This window comes from Mangifera indica, chromosome 19 (assembly GCF_011075055.1).
Source record: "Mangifera indica cultivar Alphonso chromosome 19, CATAS_Mindica_2.1, whole genome shotgun sequence".
Classification (NCBI taxonomy): Eukaryota; Viridiplantae; Streptophyta; class Magnoliopsida; order Sapindales; family Anacardiaceae; genus Mangifera; species Mangifera indica.
The window spans coordinates 7396209-7419481 of NC_058155.1; the positions used below are offsets into that span (position 1 = coordinate 7396209).

The 23273-nt window shown below is 30.8% G+C and overlaps 2 protein-coding genes and 1 pseudogene across 2 annotated transcripts; 2 read left to right on the forward strand and 1 right to left on the reverse strand.

Annotated features, from left to right (window-relative positions):
* The first annotated feature begins 8709 nt into the window (after positions 1-8709).
* LOC123202874 (wall-associated receptor kinase 2-like) lies at positions 8710-11220 on the forward strand. The gene is made up of 3 exons (XM_044619027.1): positions 8710-9577; positions 9663-9827; positions 9929-11220. The coding sequence occupies exons 1-3, from the start codon at positions 8710-8712 to the stop codon at positions 11134-11136; spliced, it is 2241 nt and encodes a 746-aa protein (XP_044474962.1). The 3' UTR covers positions 11137-11220.
* Positions 11221-13144: 1924 nt separating this feature from the next.
* LOC123202875 lies at positions 13145-14352 on the reverse strand (annotated as a pseudogene).
* Positions 14353-20206: 5854 nt separating this feature from the next.
* Positions 20207-22634, forward strand: LOC123202965 (wall-associated receptor kinase 2-like). The gene is made up of 3 exons (XM_044619114.1): positions 20207-21074; positions 21160-21324; positions 21427-22634. The coding sequence occupies exons 1-3, from the start codon at positions 20207-20209 to the stop codon at positions 22632-22634; spliced, it is 2241 nt and encodes a 746-aa protein (XP_044475049.1).
* Positions 22635-23273: the final 639 nt, after the last annotated feature.

Consider the following 23273-nt stretch of genomic DNA (forward strand, 5'->3'; position numbering starts at 1 on the left):
GCCAACCCTTTATTTATTTGAACGCCAACCCTTCTTTTTATTTTTTTTAAAGGTTGGCTTTAATTGAAAGGTTGGCGTCCCCCAACCCTTGCCAACTGAAGTTTTTTTTTTTTTTTTTCAGTTAAATAAAAAAAAATTGAAGTTTTTTTTTTTCAATTAAACATGAATATACCATACAACTGAAGTAACTGTTAATTCTCCTAATAAATTTAGTAAGTTTTATCTCTCTCTCCTTTCTGTTCAAATTGAATATTTTATAATAGATTTCTTATAGGTTTTATTGTTCAATCATATGTTTTCTTCTATTAATATTTTATTTTATCCTTTTCATGTTGCAGAGATTCTTTCTTCAGTTGAGAAAGAAAATTACAAAGAAAGAGAGAATCTCTGTATGGAAGATTAAATAGAGGTATTTTGAAAAAGTAGATTACTGTTGCGATATATTTGTTTAAGCTTTAGAATGAATGACATATATGTATATACTGAAAAAAAAAAAAGCTAAAAATTCCAATTTCCCTTTTATATATCTAATAAACTACTCAGGAATCTCCGGATACATTGGACTTGCCTATTCAAACCATGCATTTCTATTTTGTCCATATATAAATTGATAAATCTGCATACAACATAAAATCAAGCCCAATTGATGACATTTCCTACCTCTCGATAGTCAAAGTCATAATTTCGTGGCATGGGCCTCCCCTTGCTGCTGGACGTGTAGTCTGAGTACTGCATCAGTTTGGGTCAGAGGTTACATTGCTACAGTAACCAAGGAGGCGTGTGCAAAGCCATAGCTGCTCTTAGAGGCGTCAAGGCACAGGAAAAGAGCTCAGAGCAGAAGCCCCAGTCTGTCACTGTAGCACATCATATCCTGCTTATTAGCTTTTTGGATTAGATTTTGGGTCTAAACATAAAGCCGGTTGATGGATTCGATATAGGCTATTAGTGTTTACATAATTAATAAAATAATTAATTAATAATTATATTATAAAATTTTATTTTTATATTAAAATTCATAAGTCAACTCTGTCTGAAAATCTATCGCTGTACAAAACTAAAGTCTGACTTGGTTTATAGGTTTGATGGGCTGCATGAGAGTCAGTCCAGTCCGATTCATTAACACCTTTAACTCTGACAATGAGTTATATTTTTTTTTATAATAAAAAAATTTATTTTCCGAATTATCATTTTTATAGAATTAAACTAATCACATTAAAAAGAAATCAGGTTTAGTAATTAATCTTAAAATTATTAAATTAAATAAATCAAAAACTTAATCTTAATATATCACTAAAAAAAATTTAAATTTATATTCTCTTATATATATCTATCAAGGTAATGAATTATATTTCTTTCATACAGAACATTATGCAGCTAGCTAATGCTTTTATAGTAATAACTGCTCTATCTACCTGCTGCACTGATTCAAGCACATTGAGCTTCTGAAGTCAACCAGAGTCAATAAGTTAAGAATTAAAATATTTTCTTTTCAAATATAAAATGTTGAATTTAATAATAGCTTGCAATCTTAATATAAATCATATCTTAAGTTGAAGTTGGAATAAAGGGTACAAGAACGACGAAAATAATGTTTAAAGTTTGACACTTAATAATTAAAGTAGGAATAAGTGTTCCAAGTTATAGAACTAAGCATAATTAAAATTCAGAACGAGTATTTCATAAACTCTACGAGCATATAGAACAAGCATTTCATTCATACAATGAGCCTTTCATAAACTACGTAAGTATATGGAACAGACGTTCCAATAATCCTACAGGCATACGAAATAGACATTTAATGTATCCAACAAAAAATTGCCAAAGTTCAAGAAAATATATCATATATTTAGTATTTTATAACACAATCAATTATATTTCAATTACTAATCATCTGCTTTAATAATTCATATGAATTTAAAACCATTTTAAAAAAAGTTAAAGGTGGTAACAATGATTTGCCAAATGTGATGTATATGTTTAATCTAGAGGTTGTGATTATTTGCCTACATGTTTATTTCTTAGCTATTGCAATTGTTCTTTTACGTCTAAGCCCAAAGGACTTGTTCCTGTGGAAAGTTTATTACATTCTTAAATCAATACACATTAAATAATAAAAACTTAAATACTCGTTCATAGTTGATTGTAATTAACAGAAAAAATTAATATTATTTATTTTCTTTATAAATTTAAAAAACTAATAATCCCTAACAACATTCCCGCCTCTCCTACGCTTCTCTTACGTCTCCGTCTGGCATCTGTTGCAGCACCACCCTCGTCAGAGGTTTGGCCCTGCCTTTTCCAATTGAAACTTACTCTATGGATGCTTATTTGTTTTAATCTTCTTAATTTTTGGTCTTTCGATTTCTTCAAGTCCCCATTGTGCATCCAATAATTCGGCCAAAAAGAAAAAAGATTGGAAGGAAGAAAATCTTGCTCTCTTTTCAAATGGATTTCAGTTCCAATGGTCGTCATTCTCTCTCACAGTCTCTAAGTTTCGTTTCCCAATTCACTGTTAAATCGTGAAACCCTAAATGCTCATTTGTTTTAATCTTGTTAAGGTTTTTATTTAAATCGTTTCCCCAAATAGATTTTGTTTTGTCCTTTGATTCCAAGTTCTTCTGTTTTAACTTTGATAACTAAATTTTCACTTCTGCTGATTCTGATTTCTTCCACACAGCAATGCATATAAAGGATGAGTGAGGAAGGTTCAAGCACAAGTTCTAAACCACAACCTGGAAGCATGATAGACGAGCAAATGGGAACTCTGTTTCACAAGTTTCTTGATTTCAAGCGCAAGAATAAGGTAGGCATTCTTTTTGTATGGTATTGAATTGATTGTATATTTGATAGTCTTGATGCATTTGTTTGTTTTCTATTAAAATTATAGCGTTGATAGAACTAAAGGTTGCATCCTCTCTGTAAGTGTAATACTTGTACGTATATCTCATGCATCTAAGTTTTGTTTATTAGATGCTTGTAGGTATAACCCTGCAAGTGAAGTACTTGAGGAATCTTGCTTTATTAACCTCTGTAATTAAGCAAGACTGATAGGATAGGATAAATTATGTGAAGTATCCTTCATCTGCGGACTTTAATTGTTCTTTTCGCAGGTTATGCTTTATGATCATCGCCTTACTGAGGGAGGGCTCGTACCATCATATGAAGGGCATGCTAATTCTCACACTCGGTTGCCTTCATGGACAGGGATCTTGTACATCTTGATAGGCTGAATTCCTATCCTCTGTCACCAACTATAGACTGTTTTTGTGTTTTGATGTCTCTAATCAACTATTGTCTAATTTGGTTTGCATTGCAGTTTGGCTGCTCTTTGTTGTTTTTGTATGATGGAGGAATGTTGCTTCTTCCCATAATGGACAATTTACTCCTCTACATTTATTACTTGTTTTGTAAACCTGCTTTGGAACCTAATCATTCTTATTTTTCATTAATTTGATGGTTTTTTTTTTTTTGTTTGATTTGTAAACAGATTATTCAATTTTATATTGTCTAATGCACAACAAAAAGAGACAATGGTTGTGGTTGAAAGTAGTCAGATTGTTAAATAATTTAATAAAATTACTGAATTGAAAAATAAGATAATGACTTCGGTATAATTATTTTTTTTATAAAGTGTATGTGATATCATTGTGAAAGATATATTTGACTCTATTGAACATTGTCTTTTTATTTAGTATATTTTTTTGCTTAATTTATAATATTCTCATATGAATTGTTTTATTTTGGGTTAAGTAATTTGAATTGATTTGTCTTAGTTTTTTTATCATTCACTTATAGTTTTCTCTTTTCTTTTTTATATTTTTTTTCAAGTTACATAATATGAATTGATTGATCTTTTGGAGCTACATTTCAGCAATTGTTAGAATTTAGTGAGCTTGACAGCAATTGTAAATGTCGATATAAATTATTGTATTTACCATTTAACAACAATTGTAAATGTTGCTAAATTGTATGTTAATTAACTTTCCAAAAAAAGAAAATTAAATTCAATAGTTATTCTAAATGTCACAATATTGTTGAAATGTTATCGATATTTATTTTGTATTTATATCGATATTATAAATAATTATTGTTAAAACTTATAATGACACTAAATTTTGCATCATTTGTCTTAATATTGATAAAAATATTAGTGACATTTATAAATGTGACATAAAATTTAAAAAAAAAAAAAGTTAAAAACACTTTTTGTCGTAGTTGTCTACGTCTTTCTTACCACTCCCCGTGATGTAAAGAGCAGGTAAGATGTCATGGGTGCCTTGGTTGGTTAGTATCTTTCAATGAAAAATACACCAAGGGTTTTAAAAATTGGACCAGATTGATAGGTTAAATCAGTTCAATCAAAAATTAATTTTAAATCCAGTCTGATTAATATAAAACACTGTTTGATAATTGGTTTGTTTAAATTCGATCAAATCTAGGTTAGACCGGATAAATCAATCAAAAATTAGATTTAATCAAATTTTAAATTTTAATTTAATAATAAATTGAATCGATCAATTTTTCAATTAAATTGATCGAATCATTCGTATCAATAAACTGGTGAGCTAATTATCAAGTAATAAGGGTGAAGAGAATCTTCACTTTTGGAATTAAAGAAAAGTACCGTCAAGGAGTACTTATGAAATTATCAAGGCCGCCTTCACTTTTGAAATTACTTTTGAAATGTAGGGTCATTGAGTACTGTTCGTTTTGTGGCTGGCTACGCTTACAATTCAATTTTCTTGAGCTTGCAGGTTTGCTAACAGGCAAAACAACTTCTCTTTTGCAAGTTGTATTGGTTGGCCTCTCTTCCCCTTTCAATTTTAAGCATATTTTTGCTAGCTCTACCCCCTTCCTTTAGCTGCTCTTCATTCCTATCCTTCACAGCATGATTCTGCAGAATTTCAAATAAGGAACCTGTCAATGGTGTAAGAAAATACATAGCCAAACTTCTCTGCTCCTCTGACTTGTCAAACAAATGTTTCTTGTTTCCCGACATTACACTAGCTCCAAAAGCTAGCTAGGATAACTTCAAAACTGTACACATCACTTTTCTTAGTCATTTTGTTTGTTGTATCAATAAGAACTAAATAATTTTGACTGTTATTAATGGTACCCATGATTCCAAGTTAAGAATTAAAATATTTTCATTTTAAATATAAAATGTTGAATTTAATATTAGCTTGAAATCCTAATATTAGTCCGATCTTATGTTTAAGTTGGAATAAAAGGCAAAATAACTATGAAAATAATTAATATTTAAAGTTTAACAGTTAATAATTAAACTAAGAATAGGTGTTCCAAATTAAAGAAACCAACATAATTAAATTCAAAACGAGCATTCCATCAACTCTACAAACATATACATCAAACATTTCATTCATAAAATGAGCATTTCATAAACTATGCGGCATATGGAACGGATATTCCATGAATCCTACAGGCATATGAATCGGACATTTCATTCATAGGATGAGCACAGATTTATTGATTGGACAAATACAGAGAATCTTAAAGGCTTAAAGACTTGATAGTCTACTCCTTCCTTTCAACTCCTCGTGAAGTAAAGAGTAGGAAAGATAGACCAATTCTCATTTAGCTGTCGGCAAGGCACTGTTCAAATTGCTAGGCAACTTCTCATTTGGATAACAGTTCATTATCTGTAACACACTAACACTTTGAAAAATTATGTGCTATTTCTGATAACAGTATCAAGTAATAATGGGGCTAAAGATTGATAAATTGTAAAACTACAAGGATTCTTCTGTCTAATTGGGCAAATGAAATTTTGTATGGTCAATGAATACTTGTGATTACAATTCATTTTTCCTGAGCTTGCATGCTGGGTTGCTTATAATCTGGGATGAGTTAATAGGGTGGAAAATAACTCATTATCTTAGTTGAATTGGTAGGCTTCTCTTCCCCTTTCAATTTTAAGATTTTTTGGTTGCTCTGCCGCTTTCATTGAGCTACTCTTCATTCCCATCCTTCATGACATGATTTGTAGAATTTCAAATGAGGGAACCGGTCAATGGAGTAAGAAAATACACAACCAAACTTTCTAGCCATCTGTCTTGTCAATCAGAAGTGTCTTGTTTCCGGTCAGTAGCTCCAAAAGGATAACATGTTATAATTAAATTTTTAAATATTGAGTGTTAATTTTGTACCTAAACAAATAAAATATGATTATATAGGTATATAATTTTAAATTAGAAATAAAATAATATTTAATTATATAATAATATATTATTATTTATATATATATAATTTTATTATTAAATATAAAACATAAAATCTTACATTATTTAATATTATTCAATATTTTATGTTATATAATAAATCCTTAATAATTTAAAAATATATATATAAATAATGACTTTTTTACTATTATATATATACCCTCTAATAAATATAAAATTTATAATATATATATATATATATAGAGAGAGAGAGAGCAATGTCATAGGTACCTATTTTTTATATATAATTCATGTCAATGGAGTAAGAAAATAAACAACCAAACTTTCTGCAGTAAGAAAATAAAGGAACCGGTCAATTGAGTAAAAAAATACACAACCAAACTTTCTGGTCATCTGTCTTGTCAAACAAAAGTGTCTTGTTTCCGGTCATTAACTCCAAAAGGATAACATGTTATAATCGAATTTTTAAATATTGAGGAGTGTTAATTTTGTATATAAAAAAAATAAAGTATGATTGTGTGGTTATATAATTTTAAATTATAAATAAAATAATATTTAATTATATAATAATATATTATTATTTTTATATATAATTTTATTATTAAATATTAAAACATAAAATCTTACATTATTTAATATTTTATGTTACATAATAAATCCTTAATAATTAAAAATATATATATAAATAATGACTTTTTTATGATTATATATATCCCCTCTAATAAATATAAAATCTATAATATATATATATATATAGAGAGAGAGAGAGAGCAATGTCATAGGTATCTATTTTTGGTATATAATTTATGTATACAGATAATGTATCATTATGTGATTGAATATTATTTTATTTTTAATTTAAAATATTTAATCACATGATGACACATAATTTATATACTAAAAATAGGTACACATAGTTTTATTATATATATAAAATAAAACTAGTACACACACTTTTGAGTATCTAAGTCATTATCCAGATAATATGTTATTATTTAATTAGATAATAATAAATTAAAAATAAAATAATATTCAATTAAATTATGATACATTATCTAAATATCTAATTAAATATTTAAAACTAAATACACATAACATTACTCATATATAATATGTCCAAATCTCAATCAACAAGAAATTTTTTTTTTTTTTTTAATCATTCACATAGGAAAAGGAGAGGCAAAATGAATTCTATTAGCAAAAATTTTTAATATGACATGTTAACCCAACAAGTTACAAAAAAAATTTTGGGCTAAGATTGAGGTTTTTTTTTTAAATTTTTTACACTATTTAATTTTGGTTAATATAACACAATTCAAAACTAAATCAGATTATATTCTGATTGATATAAAATCAATCCCTACTAATTTAAATATTTAAATAAATATTGCTACAATAAAATTTGTTAGAAGTGGATTGAAGAAATATTAAAGGACAATTATTAACGATAGTTAAAATCCTTATATATTGTATATAATTGTGTCTCCATGTAGTTGTATTTACTCTAAATATTTTTTATTTTTATTTAAAATTGTTATTTTCTTTTTATATAGTGAGATGTTTTAATTGTTCTAATATGTACAATTTTTAGTCATTTGTCTCATGTTTTGTGTTTGGATAATAATAGATTTGTGTAATTTGAAAAAAGAAAAGTTGAAACATTAAAAATATTTAAAAGAGTGAAAACAATTGATAATTTTAAATGAATTTAGATTATCAGATTATCCTAAATATAATCCAAATTATGTTAAAGTTAAAATATTTTAATACGATTTTAATTTGAGTTAAATTAAAGTTAAGAGTTTTTAATCCGAAATTGAAAATAATATAATGTAAATATGACTCGGCAACACGATCAACCAAATCTTGTACCTTAAATGCCCATAAAGGGTCCCAATGTAAGCGAGGCTGACGAGCTAAAGCTGAATCTCATGGCGATGTATCCCTATTAACATTACATCGATTTGGACTTTTTTTGTTTTGGTTGGTAAGTGACTTGGACTTTTTTTTTTTTTGGTTGGTAAGTGACTTGGACTTTTCTATTATTCCACTTTGCATATTTAAAAGTATTTTTTGCTTGTTTATAATAAGAACAATATAATCCTAATGCCATGTCTACAAAAATTAGGAATTGAACTTTTATTTCATGATAAACCAAAAGAAAAGGATACAAAGAAAAAAAGAAAATTAATTAACTTAACACAAGTAAGATAATTAGTATTTTTGATTAAATTTAAAATCAAATTAATTTTTAAAACGATTAGATTTTGTATTATAATTCTTTTTAAATAAAATATTTGATTTAGTGTAGAAATTATCAACCAGTTGAGAAAATACGGACGCCTTAGCCTACCAAACCCCCTAGACTATGGAAAAACGATAGACAGGAAAGTACAAATTGTTATTCCCTCTGAACATTATGAAAACAAGGTAACATACACGAAGTCTTCTCCATTAAATTTATCCATGGAAATTATAAATTAACCCCAAGATAGAAGAAGCTGAAGCCATGGCAACTCAAGGGTTGCTTTTGCAACTCACACTGTTCTGGGTTGTGTTAGCAGTTGCTGCGGCAGAACAAGCCCATCCAATAGCCAAACGTGGCTGCCAAGATAAGTGCGGCAATGTCAGCATCCCACATCCATTCGGTACAACAGATAAATGTTACTACGACCCAGAATTCCTCGTAACTTGCAACGACACCTTTGATCCTCCAAAAGCATTTATGACGGATAGTAATATAGAGGTCACCAACATAACTCTCGGAGGGAAGCTGCATATCTGGCAATATATAGCCAGCGATTGTTACAAGAAATCTGGAGAACCCATTGCAGATAACAAACCATGGCTCCGTCTGTCAAAATTCATCATCTCTGATACTGATAACAAGTTTACTGCTGTTGGTTGCGATACAGAAGCATATGTTAACGGTTCCCAGGGAGAAAAAACTTTCAAGGTGGGTTGCCTATCGGTTTGTGATAGTATTGACTATGTATCTAATGGCTCCTGCTCTGGCGTTGGATGTTGTCAAACGTCCATTCCTAAAGGTATGGACTATGTTAAATTAACTGTGCGTAGCTACAATAATCATACCAGAGTGTGGGACTTTAATCCCTGCAGCTATGCTTTCATTGTTGAAGCCAGTCAGTTCAATTTTTCATCAACTTATCTTAAGGATCTAAGAAATGTGACCTTTCTTCCTCTGGTTCTTGATTGGTCAATCGGAAATAAAACCTGTCAACAAGTTAAAAGAGACATGAGGCGTTATGCATGCCAGGGGAACAGTGATTGTGTTGATTCTGAAAATGGATCTGGATATCGTTGCAAGTGCCTGGAGGGTTACCAAGGAAACCCATACCTCCCTAATGGTTGCCAAGGTACTTAATTTCATCGCATTCAAATTTGGTTCATTTTTAAGTGTATTACTGGGGATTTGCCTGTGATTGTTTATTTCATATGCAGATATAGATGAATGCCAGGACTCTAGTCTCCATAACTGTGAAAGAATATGTATAAACAGAGAAGGGAGCTACACATGCTTGTGCCCCAAGGGGCACCATGGGGATGGAAGAAAGGATGGAGAGGGTTGTAGTGCTGATCGATCCCTTGTAATTCAGCTCACTGTTGGTAAGCATATTATACGTACTCTTTGCTTATAGCTGCAATTTTGTTGAGTCTTTTGTTAAGTAACTGGTTATATTTAATTCCTTGTATGATATGCCATGTAGGGATCAGCGTATGCCTTACAGGATTGCTAATGGGCGGCACTTGGTTGTACTGTGGATTCAATAAATGGAAGCTCATCAAACTCAGAGAGAAGTTCTTCCGCCAAAATGGAGGTTTTCTTTTACAACAGCAATTATCAGGGCGAGAAGGGTCCACCAGAGAAACGGCAAAAATCTTTACAACTGAGGAGCTTGAGAAGGCCACTGACAACTATAGCGAAAGCAGAATTCTTGGCCGTGGGGGATATGGTACAGTTTATAAAGGAATTTTATCAAATGGAAAAATTGCTGCCATAAAAAGGTCTAAAGTGGTGGATCAAAGTCAAATTGAGCAATTCATCAATGAGGTAATTGTGCTCTCCCAAATCAACCACAGGAACGTGGTGAAGCTTCTAGGTTGCTGCTTGGAGACAGAGGTTCCATTGCTTGTTTATGAATATATCACTAATGGAACCCTCTTTGATCACATCCATACCAAAAGTAAAGTTTCAGTACTTCCATGGGAAACCCGTTTGAGAATAGCAGCAGAAACTGCTGGAGTGCTGTCGTACTTGCACTCTTCAGCTTCAACACCAATCATCCATAGAGATATCAAGTCCACAAATATTCTATTAGACGATCATTACACTGCAAAAGTGGCCGATTTTGGTGCTTCCAGTTTGGTTCCGCTGGATCAAGAAGGATTATGTACAATAGTGCAAGGCACAATTGGATACTTAGATCCTGAATACTTGCATACAAGCCAGTTAACTGAGAAAAGCGATGTCTACAGCTTTGGAGTAGTGCTTATTGAACTACTGACAGGCAAGAAGGCAATTTCCTTTGACGGGCCGGAGGAGGAGAGAAATTTAGGTATGTATTTCGTTTCTGCTCTGAAAGAACACCGCTTGACAGAAGTTGTTGATGATGGTGTATCAAAGGAGGCAAATCCTGAGCAGCTTAAGGAAATAGCCAGCCTTGCACGACGGTGTGTGAGAGTAAAAGGGGAGGAGAGACCCACAATGAAGGAAGTAGCTATGGAACTAGAGGGGCTGAGAATAATGGTGAAGCATCCATGGGTTAACGACAAGTCGAATTTAGAAGAAACAGACTACTTGCTTGGAGAATCATCTGAGTCTGATGCTGTAAGTTTTGGGGTAAGTAGTAGTATGAGTGGTGGATATGGTAGCATGAGGAACCATGTAATTGAGAATGTCCGTGACGGAAGATGATTGTTTTGTGGGTGACGATAGGGTAATTGAATTTTTTGCCAAAAAATGGTTCACCAATACATTTATACAATATTTTTATTACTTAATGTGCTAAAATATTTAAACTATCCTTATCTTCAACATTATAAAAATTTATGTTTATAATTTCATGTGAAATATAACTTATTATTATTTAATATTGTTATATTGTCTAGTATTATTATAATGTAATTGAAATATTAATGATTAAAATTGAGAATGAACTAACGAAGATTCATATCTAGATCAAAAAATACACAAAGAATGGGTTTGCGTTAATGCTAAGTCTTGACATTAACATAAACGTCAACCCGTTCTTTGTGTATTTTTTAATCCAAACTTGAATCTTCGTCAACTCATTTTCAGTTTTAACCATTAATACTTTAACTACATTATAACAATATTTAACAATATAATAATATGAAATTATAATATTAAATAATAATAAATTGTATTTCATATAAAATTATAAATATGAATTTTTATAAGGTTAAAAATAAGAATAATTTTAGTATTTAAGCACATAAAATTATAAAAATATTTAAATTATAAAAAAAATAATATAAATATATAGGTGAACTAATTTTACGAGAAAAAATTCAATATCTTGTGAAGATTTGATTTCCACCAGCCCAACGAGTATTTGTTTCGAATTGCAGTTTATGTTTTTTAATGAATTTTTTTTTTTTTTTTGATAATATTGATATTGTGGTGTTCACATATCCAAGTTTTGCATTCTTAGGATCAGCAAAGCAATTAAATAAAATGTACTTAGCTTGATCCTGGTTCATGATCGAGAATATTTAACCATATTGTTAAATTAATAGTATAAAACAAACACATTTTTTTTAAATATATAAATATTGTATTTCGATATAATTTAATGTTATTTTTATTTAATTTAAATTCATCTAATTATTTAATAATTTCATATAATAATATATAAATTATGTAACTAATTTTTTAATAAAAAATATGTGTATATATTTTTATAGTATAAAATTATAAAAATTATTTTTAATTTAAAATTATTCAGTTATATGGTAATATATCACCGTTAATATAAATATATATAACATTACTAAAATATAATGTTGAATTATGTATTTTTGTATTTCAATTAGTAACTTAAAAAAATTGCAATGTTGTCCAAAATGCCTTTCACATGGGATGACCCTGTGAAGCTAAGAGAATTATACTTATGAGAATATCTTTTCCCATATATATTCAAAAACTTTCAATCTAAATTAGGCAATATTATGTGTGTTTATTTTAAGTATATAAATAGATATAAATTTATGTATATTATTACGTAATTTATTATTATTTTATTTTTAATTTAAAATCATCTAATTTTATTATTATATATATCAAATATGTATTTATTTATATAATCGAAATAAGTATATATAATTTTATTAGTTTAGATTATAACTTCAATTTTGTGGTTGTTTGTATGATAGAAGTTGTAAATCCGATAGAATTAATACCAATTTGAACTTGCAATTGAGGCAGCATAGGATCACTTATTCTACACACACACAGAGAATCACTTATTCTAGACTTTGTTGAAAATTTTTAGTCGCAGAAGACATTCTAATTATATCCTTACAAACAGAAATTGTAATCGATGTATTAATGAAAGAGTGAAATTGTCTCTTCTACCAAAAAAAAAAGAATTCTTTAGATAAGATGCAAAATTAACCTTGTGTTATCTTTAATAAGAGATTTCTCAATGAAAAATACAAATCAAAGTTTGAAGAAGAGAAAGAAGGAGTCCTCGACCTGCATCAAATAGAGGAGGATTTGTTCAATTACATCGTCTAGCAAGGCTCCTAGAATATGGCGTTCCTGCGGCTTTCTATTTGATAGTATGGAAAGGCCCAATGAATTGAGATGCATGGTTTGTGAAATGCGTTTGTTTGTTCCACAGTAAAATTTAAATGAATATGGCTAGAATCATCAACCAAATATAACATAATAATATCAGTTACTGAATTGAATTTATTCTTCTGCCACCAAAAATTTCTCAAACCAGCAAACATTATAACATGCCCTCAATTAGTACAGAAGGCACGAGGAACACAACCAAATCAACTACAAATCAATCAGAATTTGATCCCAATTTATCTATGCTTTTGAAAACTATACATGAATGGTTTAAATAAACAATCAGAAAGATTGAAAAACCAAGAATCCTATGCACAATATGAGCAAAATTAAACATGCATGCACACACAAATCTTAATTCCTACAGAAAAATAAAACAATCCAGGGAGATAAGAGGATTATCAATGTCCTCCATGGGAAAGCACTCACTCCCCTGCTCAGCAACTGCTTCTTTGGCTGCAACTTCATCAATCTTAGAACCAATTCTATAAGTGCAAGTCTCTCTATTACTCATACAAACCCGCAATCCCATTGAATTGTTGTTGCTTGGACTTGCAGGCCTAAAATTTTCTCTTTTTAGCGAAGAGGAAACTGAATTTATTCCATTTAGCTTAGCACTAACTATTCTCTTTGAACAACTTTCTATATGGGTATTTGTTAATAATCCCCTGTTACTATCACAAGTACTGAATCTCCTGCTGAGAGATGGTGATCTCAAATACGAAGAATTCTGCCTCTCAGGCTCCATACAAAAGCTCTTTCGTCGAGTTAAAGTAGCTGGTGATCTCGGCTGGTGACGCAGGACAAGCGTACATGGTTTATGCTCTGATAGCCGGACTATCTTCTGTGGTGTAGAACCCTTAATCCTTTGTGGGATTGAGTGGCTGATCAGTGTTGGAGCCACAAATGACTTAGCAGGCGAGCCAAACATCTGAGCTTCAACTTTATAGGTTGCTAAAGAAAGAGCAGCTTCCTTGATGGAATTAATGCTAACTACATGTGGATTCTCCTTGACACAAGCCCAAAGAAACTCATTGGAGAAAGATCTATCTTTGGAGCTCAAAACGGAAGATGCAGTTGAGATTGACGAGCATGATTCAGTGGTGTTGCCTGTGCTGCAAGTAAAGGAAGAAACCGAAGAGGCACAACTGGGGGTGAATGAGGGGACGGGGAAATTTTGTTTGAGAGAGGAATTGGAGCTGGAATTTCGGAAGCTTGTGAGATGACAAGGTTGTCTTCAACGTGGGTTGATTCTTCTATGGAAAATTTTGATTTCCCAAGACTGAATTTACCGAAGCAACAACCCATTGTTGAAATTAATTTGAGATGAAGAGGCAAATAAGAATTGCGTTGGTGTTGGTGTTTTAAAAAAAACCTCGAAAGGAAAGATTGGGATTTGCTTTAGTTATTTGCTTCCTTTTTCAGATTTTTGAAATTGGCTGCCGGGAAAGAATCCGTTGTGTAATGGTTAGGTTAGGTTTATGCTAGACAAAGCGGGGCTTGTGGGTACTATTAGGTCCACTACTAATAGGGGCTTGGACTAATTGAACCTGTGAAAGCCTGTTCCAGTATCCTATTGATTCCAACATCCTTTTCAAAATGAAAGCCGGGAAATTATAAAGGCCAAACGAGTATTTTCCACTCAAACTATGCTGAATTCTCAAAATTCACCTCATTAACTATAGAAATACCGTTTACCCACTCATGAGTAGTTAAAATTAACAGTAGTAAGGTAAAATCGTTATTTTATATTTAATTTTAAAAATAAACTTAAATATGATTTCATTTTCCCACCCGGAAGTTTAAAAACTAATATTTTTTTCCTTAAGCTAAGTTTGAAAATATCGCATTTCCCCCGCCAGGGTTTAGTTTCCAAACCCCTTCACTTTCTCCAGTGCCATTGCTGGTCGTCTCTCCCTCCTGATGGTTTCTCTTCTACCGACGACTCCCCTCAACTCCACCTCAATCCATCCGACACCGAGAGACGACATCTAGGAATCGTCGTCCTCTGGGAAGACGATTCCTCTTCCCAAACGCCATCTCTCGACAACAGATGGGTTGGGGTGGAGTTGAGGGGGGTCGTCGGTGGAAGAGAAACCATCGGGAGGGAGAGACGACCGACGATAGCATCGGAGAAAGTAAAGGGGTTCGGAAACTAAACCCTAGGGGGGGAAATGCGATCTTTTCAAACTTAGCTTAGGGAAAAAATATTAGTATTTAAACTTTTAGGGGGGAAAATAAAATAAAATTTTCAGGGGTTAGGATTCCGTTAAATTTAACAGGTCATGGGTAGGTAAACGGTATTTTCATAGTTAATAGGGGAAACTTTGAGAATTCAATATAGTTTGAGTGGGAAATAGTCCTTTGGCCAATTATAAATTTAGAAATTTAAATTGGACCTGATCTAATGCATCATTACATCATATGGGTGTGAATTATCTAGTTTGATACCGTTTAAAAATATCTTCAAATTAAACTTAAAATCAAAACATTTTATATTTTAAATCAAACAAAAAAAAAATATGGTTTAAACTTATTAAAAATTAATTACTCTAAATTTATTATGTTTAACCATTAATAATTGAATTATAGTTTTATAAATATGTAAAATAAATATGAAATACGTCTATATTAATCATATAAAGAAAATGACAAAATTCATTAAAAAATAAGTAGTACATTTAATTGTTTATTGAAAAAGTATGTCAAATATAATTTTATATAGATATATATATAAATAAATACATTTAAAATTTGATTTAATTTGAAAATTGCTCAAAGTGTAACCCAAAATGTAAACTTTTTATTTTTTAATTTATCAACATAAATTAAACCGTTTTATAAACAAAATCAAACCAAACACCCTATTACATTAGACTTTTTTTATTTTATGACGAGAAATCTCATTCTAACGAATCCTGAAAATAAAATATTAAATTTAATAATTGATTTTATATCTATTATATCAAATAAGTCAAAACTTTAATTTTAATATAATATTATCAAACCTCCAACTCAAACCCTTAACTTAGGGATTCAACATGCTTAACCCTGGAGGCAAAAAGCATGTTTCTTTTAAAATAATAACAACAATAGGAAATACTTTGCTTGTTGAAATTTTACATGAACGAAACAAATAATATTGATAGCCCGGCTGGGCGGAAACATAGCTGAAGAGAAATAGTTGGGCATTCTGCCTTGACGGTTGAATAATGCACGACTTATGTGGATTTATAGCAGCGGCAATAGTAGCCAGTGGGTCACCATATGGCCGACAATTCAATGAATGACGAAATCATAACCCTATAATGACAGTGACTGTACCATTGAAAAACTTAACAAAGAATATGACTTGACCACTTCAGCTGCATTTTATGTATCTAAGTAACTACTCAAGAATCTCTGGATACATTGGACTTGCCAATTCAAATCTTGTATTTCTATTTTGTCCATATATAAATTGATGAATCTGCATGCAGCACAAAGTCAAGCCCAATTGATGACTTCTCCTACTTCTCAACAGTTAAGTCATAAATCTGTGGCATGGGCCTCCCCTTGCTGTTGGACGTGTAGTCTAAGTACTGCACCAGTTTGGGTCAGAGGTCACATCGCCTCCAACGGCATAAGTGTTACCCTTGGCTACTGTTTGTTAGAGCTTATGAACAATCAGAGTTTGATCTATCCAACAGTCTGAAGTCAATGTGGTGGTCGTCAGAGAAAGCGCAGCAAGGGAAACGTGCAATTTCGTGATTACGCAATGTTGCAATTTGAGCAAAGAATGGACGCAACAAAATACAACAAAGGGACAGTCTGACACAGGCAAAGAAATGAGAAGAAGAGCGGCTCAATCTTGGATGGATAATTGCCAGAGACGAAGGAAGAGGTTGTATGACTACGCCGAAAGAAAGAGGAGCCGTTGGCTTATTCCCATAATGGACAATTTACTCCTCTACGTTTGATTGTTGTAATTCTTTTGTTTTTTGACTGATAAGTGATGAAATTAATTGATTGTTTACTTACGAATTCTTTTTTAGTTTCAATTGGATGTAAGAAACTCAAGTTTATTTGTGGCAAAGGTATCAAATTCTCGTATTTCTACTAAAAAAATTCCGGAGAATGAGCCTAACTTTCAATAGTTTCCTTTAAAAGTATTAAATAAATACCATTAAAATTATTTATTTTATTCTGTTTTCTAAGTAAAATGATTAATTTGATCTTATAGGAAATAATAAAAATTTAATCTTTTCAATGAAAAGATTTAAAAACTCGTCTTTCTAATATAAAAAAAGGCCAAAGGACTTATACCCAACCTCCCGAAGATATATTGTTTTTTAAAGTATTCCTTCGTTAATTTTGAAAATTTTATTTATTCACTTATGAACGGTTAAAATTAACCCCCGCCCCCTTCTCCCTTAAACTCTAAAAACTAATAATTTTTCTCTAATCAAGTTTTCAAAAACAACATTTTCCCTCCTAAAATTTCTAATTTTTTAGATGCAATTTTTTGATGACGAAAAGAGTTATCCAGCGATCTTCGGACAATGTCTCTTCCTTTTCGACGCATCACCCTTCCTATGGGTGGTTAAAGATATAATTACTTTTTTTATAAAATATATGTGATATCATTGTGAAAGATATATTTGACTCTTTTGAATATTGTCTTTTTATTTAGTATATTGTCTAACATAATTTATGATATTCTCATATGAATTGTTTTATTTTGGGTTAAGTAATTTGAATTGATTTATTTTATTTTTTTATCATCCACTTATAGTTTTCTCTTCTCTTTTTTTATTTTTTGTCAAGTTACATAGTATGAATTGATTGATCATTTGGAGCTATATTTCAACTGTTGTTACAGTTTAGTAACCTTAATGGTAATGTTGCCTTTGTTTTTTACTAGATATTTTATTTTTTGAGGAACTTAAAATCTTGTATATTTTTGACATGGGATAATTTTTGTTATTTATAATAAAAAGTTGAAAGTTGATGTTTAAATCAAAAGCTTCATTGTTATGCATACATACATACATACATACATACATACATACATACATACATACATATATATATATATATATATATATATATATATATATATATATATATATATATATATATATATATATATATATATTATCATTGAAAATAATATAAAAAACTATTATTGACAAAAACAAAGTCTTTTTGTGGTTATTATAAATGTCACAATAATTTTTTGATTAATTTTTTAAATTTTTTGGGGCAACTGCAAGTGTTGATATAAATTATGATAAAAACTATTAATAACAATCATAAATGACGACGGTATAAATTATATAGTTACTCTTTAATGATAATTACAAATATAAATGTAAATTATGGTGTGAAGACTGTTCATATATTAGTTTGAGTTTTTTTTTTAATTTTTTACACTATTTAATTTGGGTCAATATAACAAAATCCAAAACTAAATCAAATTGTATTTTGATTAATATAAAATCAATCCCTACTAATTTAAATATTTAAAAAAAATATTACTATAATAAAATTTGTTAGGGATGAATTTGAAAAAATGTTAAAGGACAATTATTAACAGTAGTTAAAATCCTTATATATTGTATATAATTGTGTCTCCGTGTAATTGTATTTACTCTAATTATTCTTAATTTTTATATAAAATTGTTATTTTATTTTTATATAATAACATGTTTTAATTGTTCTAATATGTAAAATTTTGGGTCATTTGTATTATGTTGTGTGTTTGGATAATGATAGACTTGTGTAATTTGAAAAAAAAAAGTTAAAATACTAAAAATACTTACAAAAAAGAAAATAATTAATAATTTCGAATGAATTTAGATTATCATATTATTCCAAACATAGTCTAAATTATGTTATAATTGAAATATTTTAATACAATTGTAATTTGAGTTAAATTAAAGTTAAAAGTTTTTAATCCAAAACTGAAAATATTATAAAATAGGCCAAAGCACGATTTCTCACCTAAGGTATGTTTTATTTTCAAATTTTTCCCTTTTAATTTTGATAATATCAAATATTCATCTATAAACAGTTAAAATTAACGGTAGTAAAAGTAAAATTGTTATTTTCTTTATAATATTAAAAATAAAGTAAAATATAATCTCTTTTTGCTCCCTAAACTTTAAAAACTAAAAGTTTCTCTTAACCTAAGTTTAAAAAAAGGCAATTTCACCGCTTTTTCAATGCTAATCGAACTTCCAAATAGGAGAAAAGAGACCGTCGGAGGGAGAGGATGTTTTGAAAGGAAGAGACCGTCAACAATGGAGCCGAAGATGGTGTCAGAGATTTCAAAACAAAATTTTAGGGTAAAACTATTATTTTTTAAAACTTAGGTTAAGAGAAACTTTTAGTTTTTAAAGTTTAAAGGGGAAAAAAGAGATAAAATTTTAAGATATTAGATTCTGTTAATTTTAATTACTCATATGTGAGTATTTAATATTATTAAAATTAAAATGGAGAAACTTAGAAACGTAGCATACCTTGGGTGGAAAATGACCATTTGGCCTATAAAATAAATGCGACTTGATAACATGTACAACCAAATCTTGTAGCTTAAATGCAACGCGTGCGAGGCTGACGAGCTACAGTTGAATCTCATGGCGATCTATCCCTATTATCATTACATTGACTTGGACCTTTTTTTTTGGTTGGTAAGTGACTTGGACTTTTCTATTATTCCACTTTGCACATTTAAAAGTATTTTTTGCTTGTTTATAATAAGAACAATATAATCCTGATGCCATGTCTACAAGAACTACCAATTGAACTTTTATTTCATGATAAACCAAAAGAAAAGAATGCAAAGACAAAAAGAAAATTAATTAACTTAACATAGTTAAAATAATTAGTAGTTTTTACTAAGTTTAACATCAATTAATTTTTAAAACGATTAGCTTTTGATTTATAATTTTTTTTAAATAAAATATTTGATTTAGTTTAGAAATTATCAAACCATATGAGCTAATACGCAGCCCTTGGCCTGCCAAACCCCCTGGACTATGGAAAAACAATGACAGAAAAGTACAAATTGTTATTCCCTATGAACATTATGAAAACTAAGCAACATACACGAAGTCTTCTATATTAACTTCATCCACGGAAATTTTTAATTAACCCCAAGATACAAGAAGCTGAAGCCATGGCAATTCAAGGGTTGCTTTTACAATTCACACTTTTCGGGGCTGTCTTAGTAGCTGCTGCAACAGAACAAGCCTATCCAATAGCCAAACCTGGCTGCCAAGATAATTGCGGCAATGTTAGTATCCCATATCCATTCGGTACAACAGATGAATGTTACTACGACACAGAATTCCTCATAACTTGCGACGACACCTTTGATCCTCCAAAAGTATTTCTGAGGAAGAGTAATATAGAGGTCACAAACATAACTCTTGCAGGGAAGCTGAACATCTTGCAATATATAGCCAGCGATTGTTACAAGAAATCTGGAGAACCCATTGCGGATAACAAACCATGGCTCAGTCTGTCAAAATTCATCATCTCTGACACTGATAACAAGTTTACCGCTGTTGGTTGCGATACAGAAGCATATGTTTACGGTTCCCAGGGAGAAAAAACTTTCAAGGTGGGTTGCCTCTCTGTTTGTGATAGTATTGACTATGTATCTAATGGCTCCTGCTCAGGCGTTGGATGTTGCCAGACATCCATTCCTAAAGGTATAGACTATGTTGAATTAACTGTGGGTAGCTACAATAATCATACCAGAGTGTGGGACTTTAATCCCTGCAGCTATGCTTTCATTGTTGAAGCCAGACAGTTCAATTTTTCATCAACTTATCTTCAAGATCTACGAAATGTGAGCGACCTTCCTTTGGTTCTTGATTGGGCAATCGGAAATGAAACCTGTCCGCAAGTTAAAAAAGACTTGACGCGTTACGCATGTCAGGGGAGAAGTGCTTGTGTTGATTCTGAAAATGGATCTGGGTACCGTTGTGAGTGCCTGGAGGGTTATCAAGGAAACCCATACCTCCCTAATGGTTGCCAAGGTACTTAATCTCATCGCATTCAAATTTGGTTCATTTTTATCTGTATTACTGGGGATTTGCCTGTGATTGTTTATTTCATATGCAGATATAGATGAATGCCAGGACTCTAGTCTCCATAACTGTGAAAGAAAATGTATAAACAGAGAAGGGAGCTACACATGCTTGTGCCCCAAGTGGCACCATGGGGATGGAAGAAAGGATGGAGAGGGTTGTAGTGCTGATCGATCCCCTGTAATTCAGCTCACTGTTGGTAAGCATATTATACGTACTCTTTGTTTATAGCTGCAATTTTGTTGAGTTTTTTTGTTAGGTAACTGGTTATATTTAATTCCTTGTATGATATGCCATGTAGGGATCAGCGTATGCCTTACAGGATTGCTAATGGGCGGCACTTGGTTGTACTGTGGATTCAATAAATGGAAGCTCATCAAACTCAGAGAGAAGTTCTTCCGCCAAAATGGAGGTTTTCTTTTACAACAGCAATTATCAGGGAAAGAAGGGTCCACCAGAGAAACGGCAAAAATCTTTACAGCCGAGGAGCTTGAGAAGGCCACTGACAACTATAGTGAAAGCAGAATTCTTGGCCGTGGGGGATATGGTACAGTTTATAAAGGAATTTTATCAAATGGGAAAATTGCTGCCATAAAAAGGTCTAAAGTGGTGGATCAAAGTCAAATTGAGCAATTTATCAATGAGGTAATTGTGCTCTCCCAAATCAACCACAGGAACGTGGTAAAGCTTCTAGGTTGCTGCTTGGAGACAGAGGTTCCATTGCTTGTTTATGAATATATCACCAATGGAACCCTCTTTGATCACATCCATACCAAAAATAAAGTTTCAGCACTTCCATGGGAAACCCGTTTGAGAATAGCAGCAGAAACTGCTGGAGTGCTGTCGTATTTGCACTCTTCAGCTTCAACACCAATCATCCATAGAGATATCAAGTCCACAAATATTCTATTAGATGATCATTACACTGCAAAAGTGGCCGATTTTGGTGCTTCCAGGTTGGTTCCTCTGGATCAAGAAGGATTATGTACAATAGTACAAGGCACACTTGGATACTTAGATCCTGAATACTTGCATACAAGCCAGTTAACTGAGAAAAGCGATGTCTACAGCTTTGGAGTAGTGCTCATTGAACTACTGACAGGCAAGAAGGCAATTTCCTTTGACGGGCCGGAGGAGGAGAGAAATTTAGGTATGTATTTCGTTTCTGCTGTGAAAGAACACAGCTTGACAGAAGTTGTTGATGATGGTGTATCAAAGGAGGCAAATCCTGGGCGGCTTAAGGAAGTAGCCAGGCTTGCACGACAGTGTGTGCGAGTAAAAGGGGAGGAGAGACCCACAATGAAGGAAGTAGCTATGGAACTAGAGGGGCTGAGAATAATGGTGAAGCATCCATGGGTCAACGACAAGTCGAATTTAGAAGAAACAGACTACTTGCTTAGAGAATCATCTGAGTCTGATGCTGTAAGTTTTGGGGTAAGTAAGAGTATGAGTGGTGGATATGATAGCACGAGAAACCATATAATTGAGAATGTCCGCGACGGAAGATGATTGTTTTTTGGGCGATAATAGGTTAATTGAATTTTTTGCCAAAAAATGGTTCTCCAATACATTTATAGCATATTTTTTATAATTTAAATATTTTTATTATTTTATACATTAAAATATCTACATTATCTTTACCTTCAATATTATAAAAATTCATGTTTATGATTAATTGTGAAATATAATTTATTATTATTTAATATTGTAATTTTATATTATTATATTGTCTAATATTATCATAATATAATTAAAGTATTAATGGTTAAAACTGAGAATGAGCTAACGAAGATTCATATTTGGATAAAAAAACACACAAATAATAGGTTGATGTTAATGCTAAGCCTTGACATTAGCATAAATGTCAACCCGTTCTTCTTGTATTTTTAATTCAAACTTAAATCTTTGTCAATTCATTTTTAATTTTAACCACTAATACTTTAACTACATTATAACAATATTAAACAATATAATAATATAAAATTATAATATTAAACAATAATAAATTATATTTCATATAAAATTATAAATATGAATTTTTATAAGATTGAAAATAAGAATAATTTAGATATTTAAACACATAAAATTATAAAAATATTTAAATTATAAAAAAATAATATAAATATATAAGTGAACTAATTTTACGAG

Excerpts from the sequence above, each read along its gene's own strand:
- LOC123202965 (XM_044619114.1), top strand. The coding sequence starts at position 20,207 with ATGGCAATTCAAGGGTTGCTTTTACAATTCACACTTTTCGGGGCTGTC. Across the intron at positions 21,075-21,159 it reads CCTCCCTAATGGTTGCCAAG|ATATAGATGAATGCCAGGAC; the intron begins GTACTTAATCTC and ends TTTCATATGCAG. Across the intron at positions 21,325-21,426 it reads TGTAATTCAGCTCACTGTTG|GGATCAGCGTATGCCTTACA; the intron begins GTAAGCATATTA and ends TATGCCATGTAG.
- LOC123202874 (XM_044619027.1), top strand. The coding sequence starts at position 8,710 with ATGGCAACTCAAGGGTTGCTTTTGCAACTCACACTGTTCTGGGTTGTG. Across the intron at positions 9,578-9,662 it reads CCTCCCTAATGGTTGCCAAG|ATATAGATGAATGCCAGGAC; the intron begins GTACTTAATTTC and ends TTTCATATGCAG. Across the intron at positions 9,828-9,928 it reads TGTAATTCAGCTCACTGTTG|GGATCAGCGTATGCCTTACA; the intron begins GTAAGCATATTA and ends TATGCCATGTAG.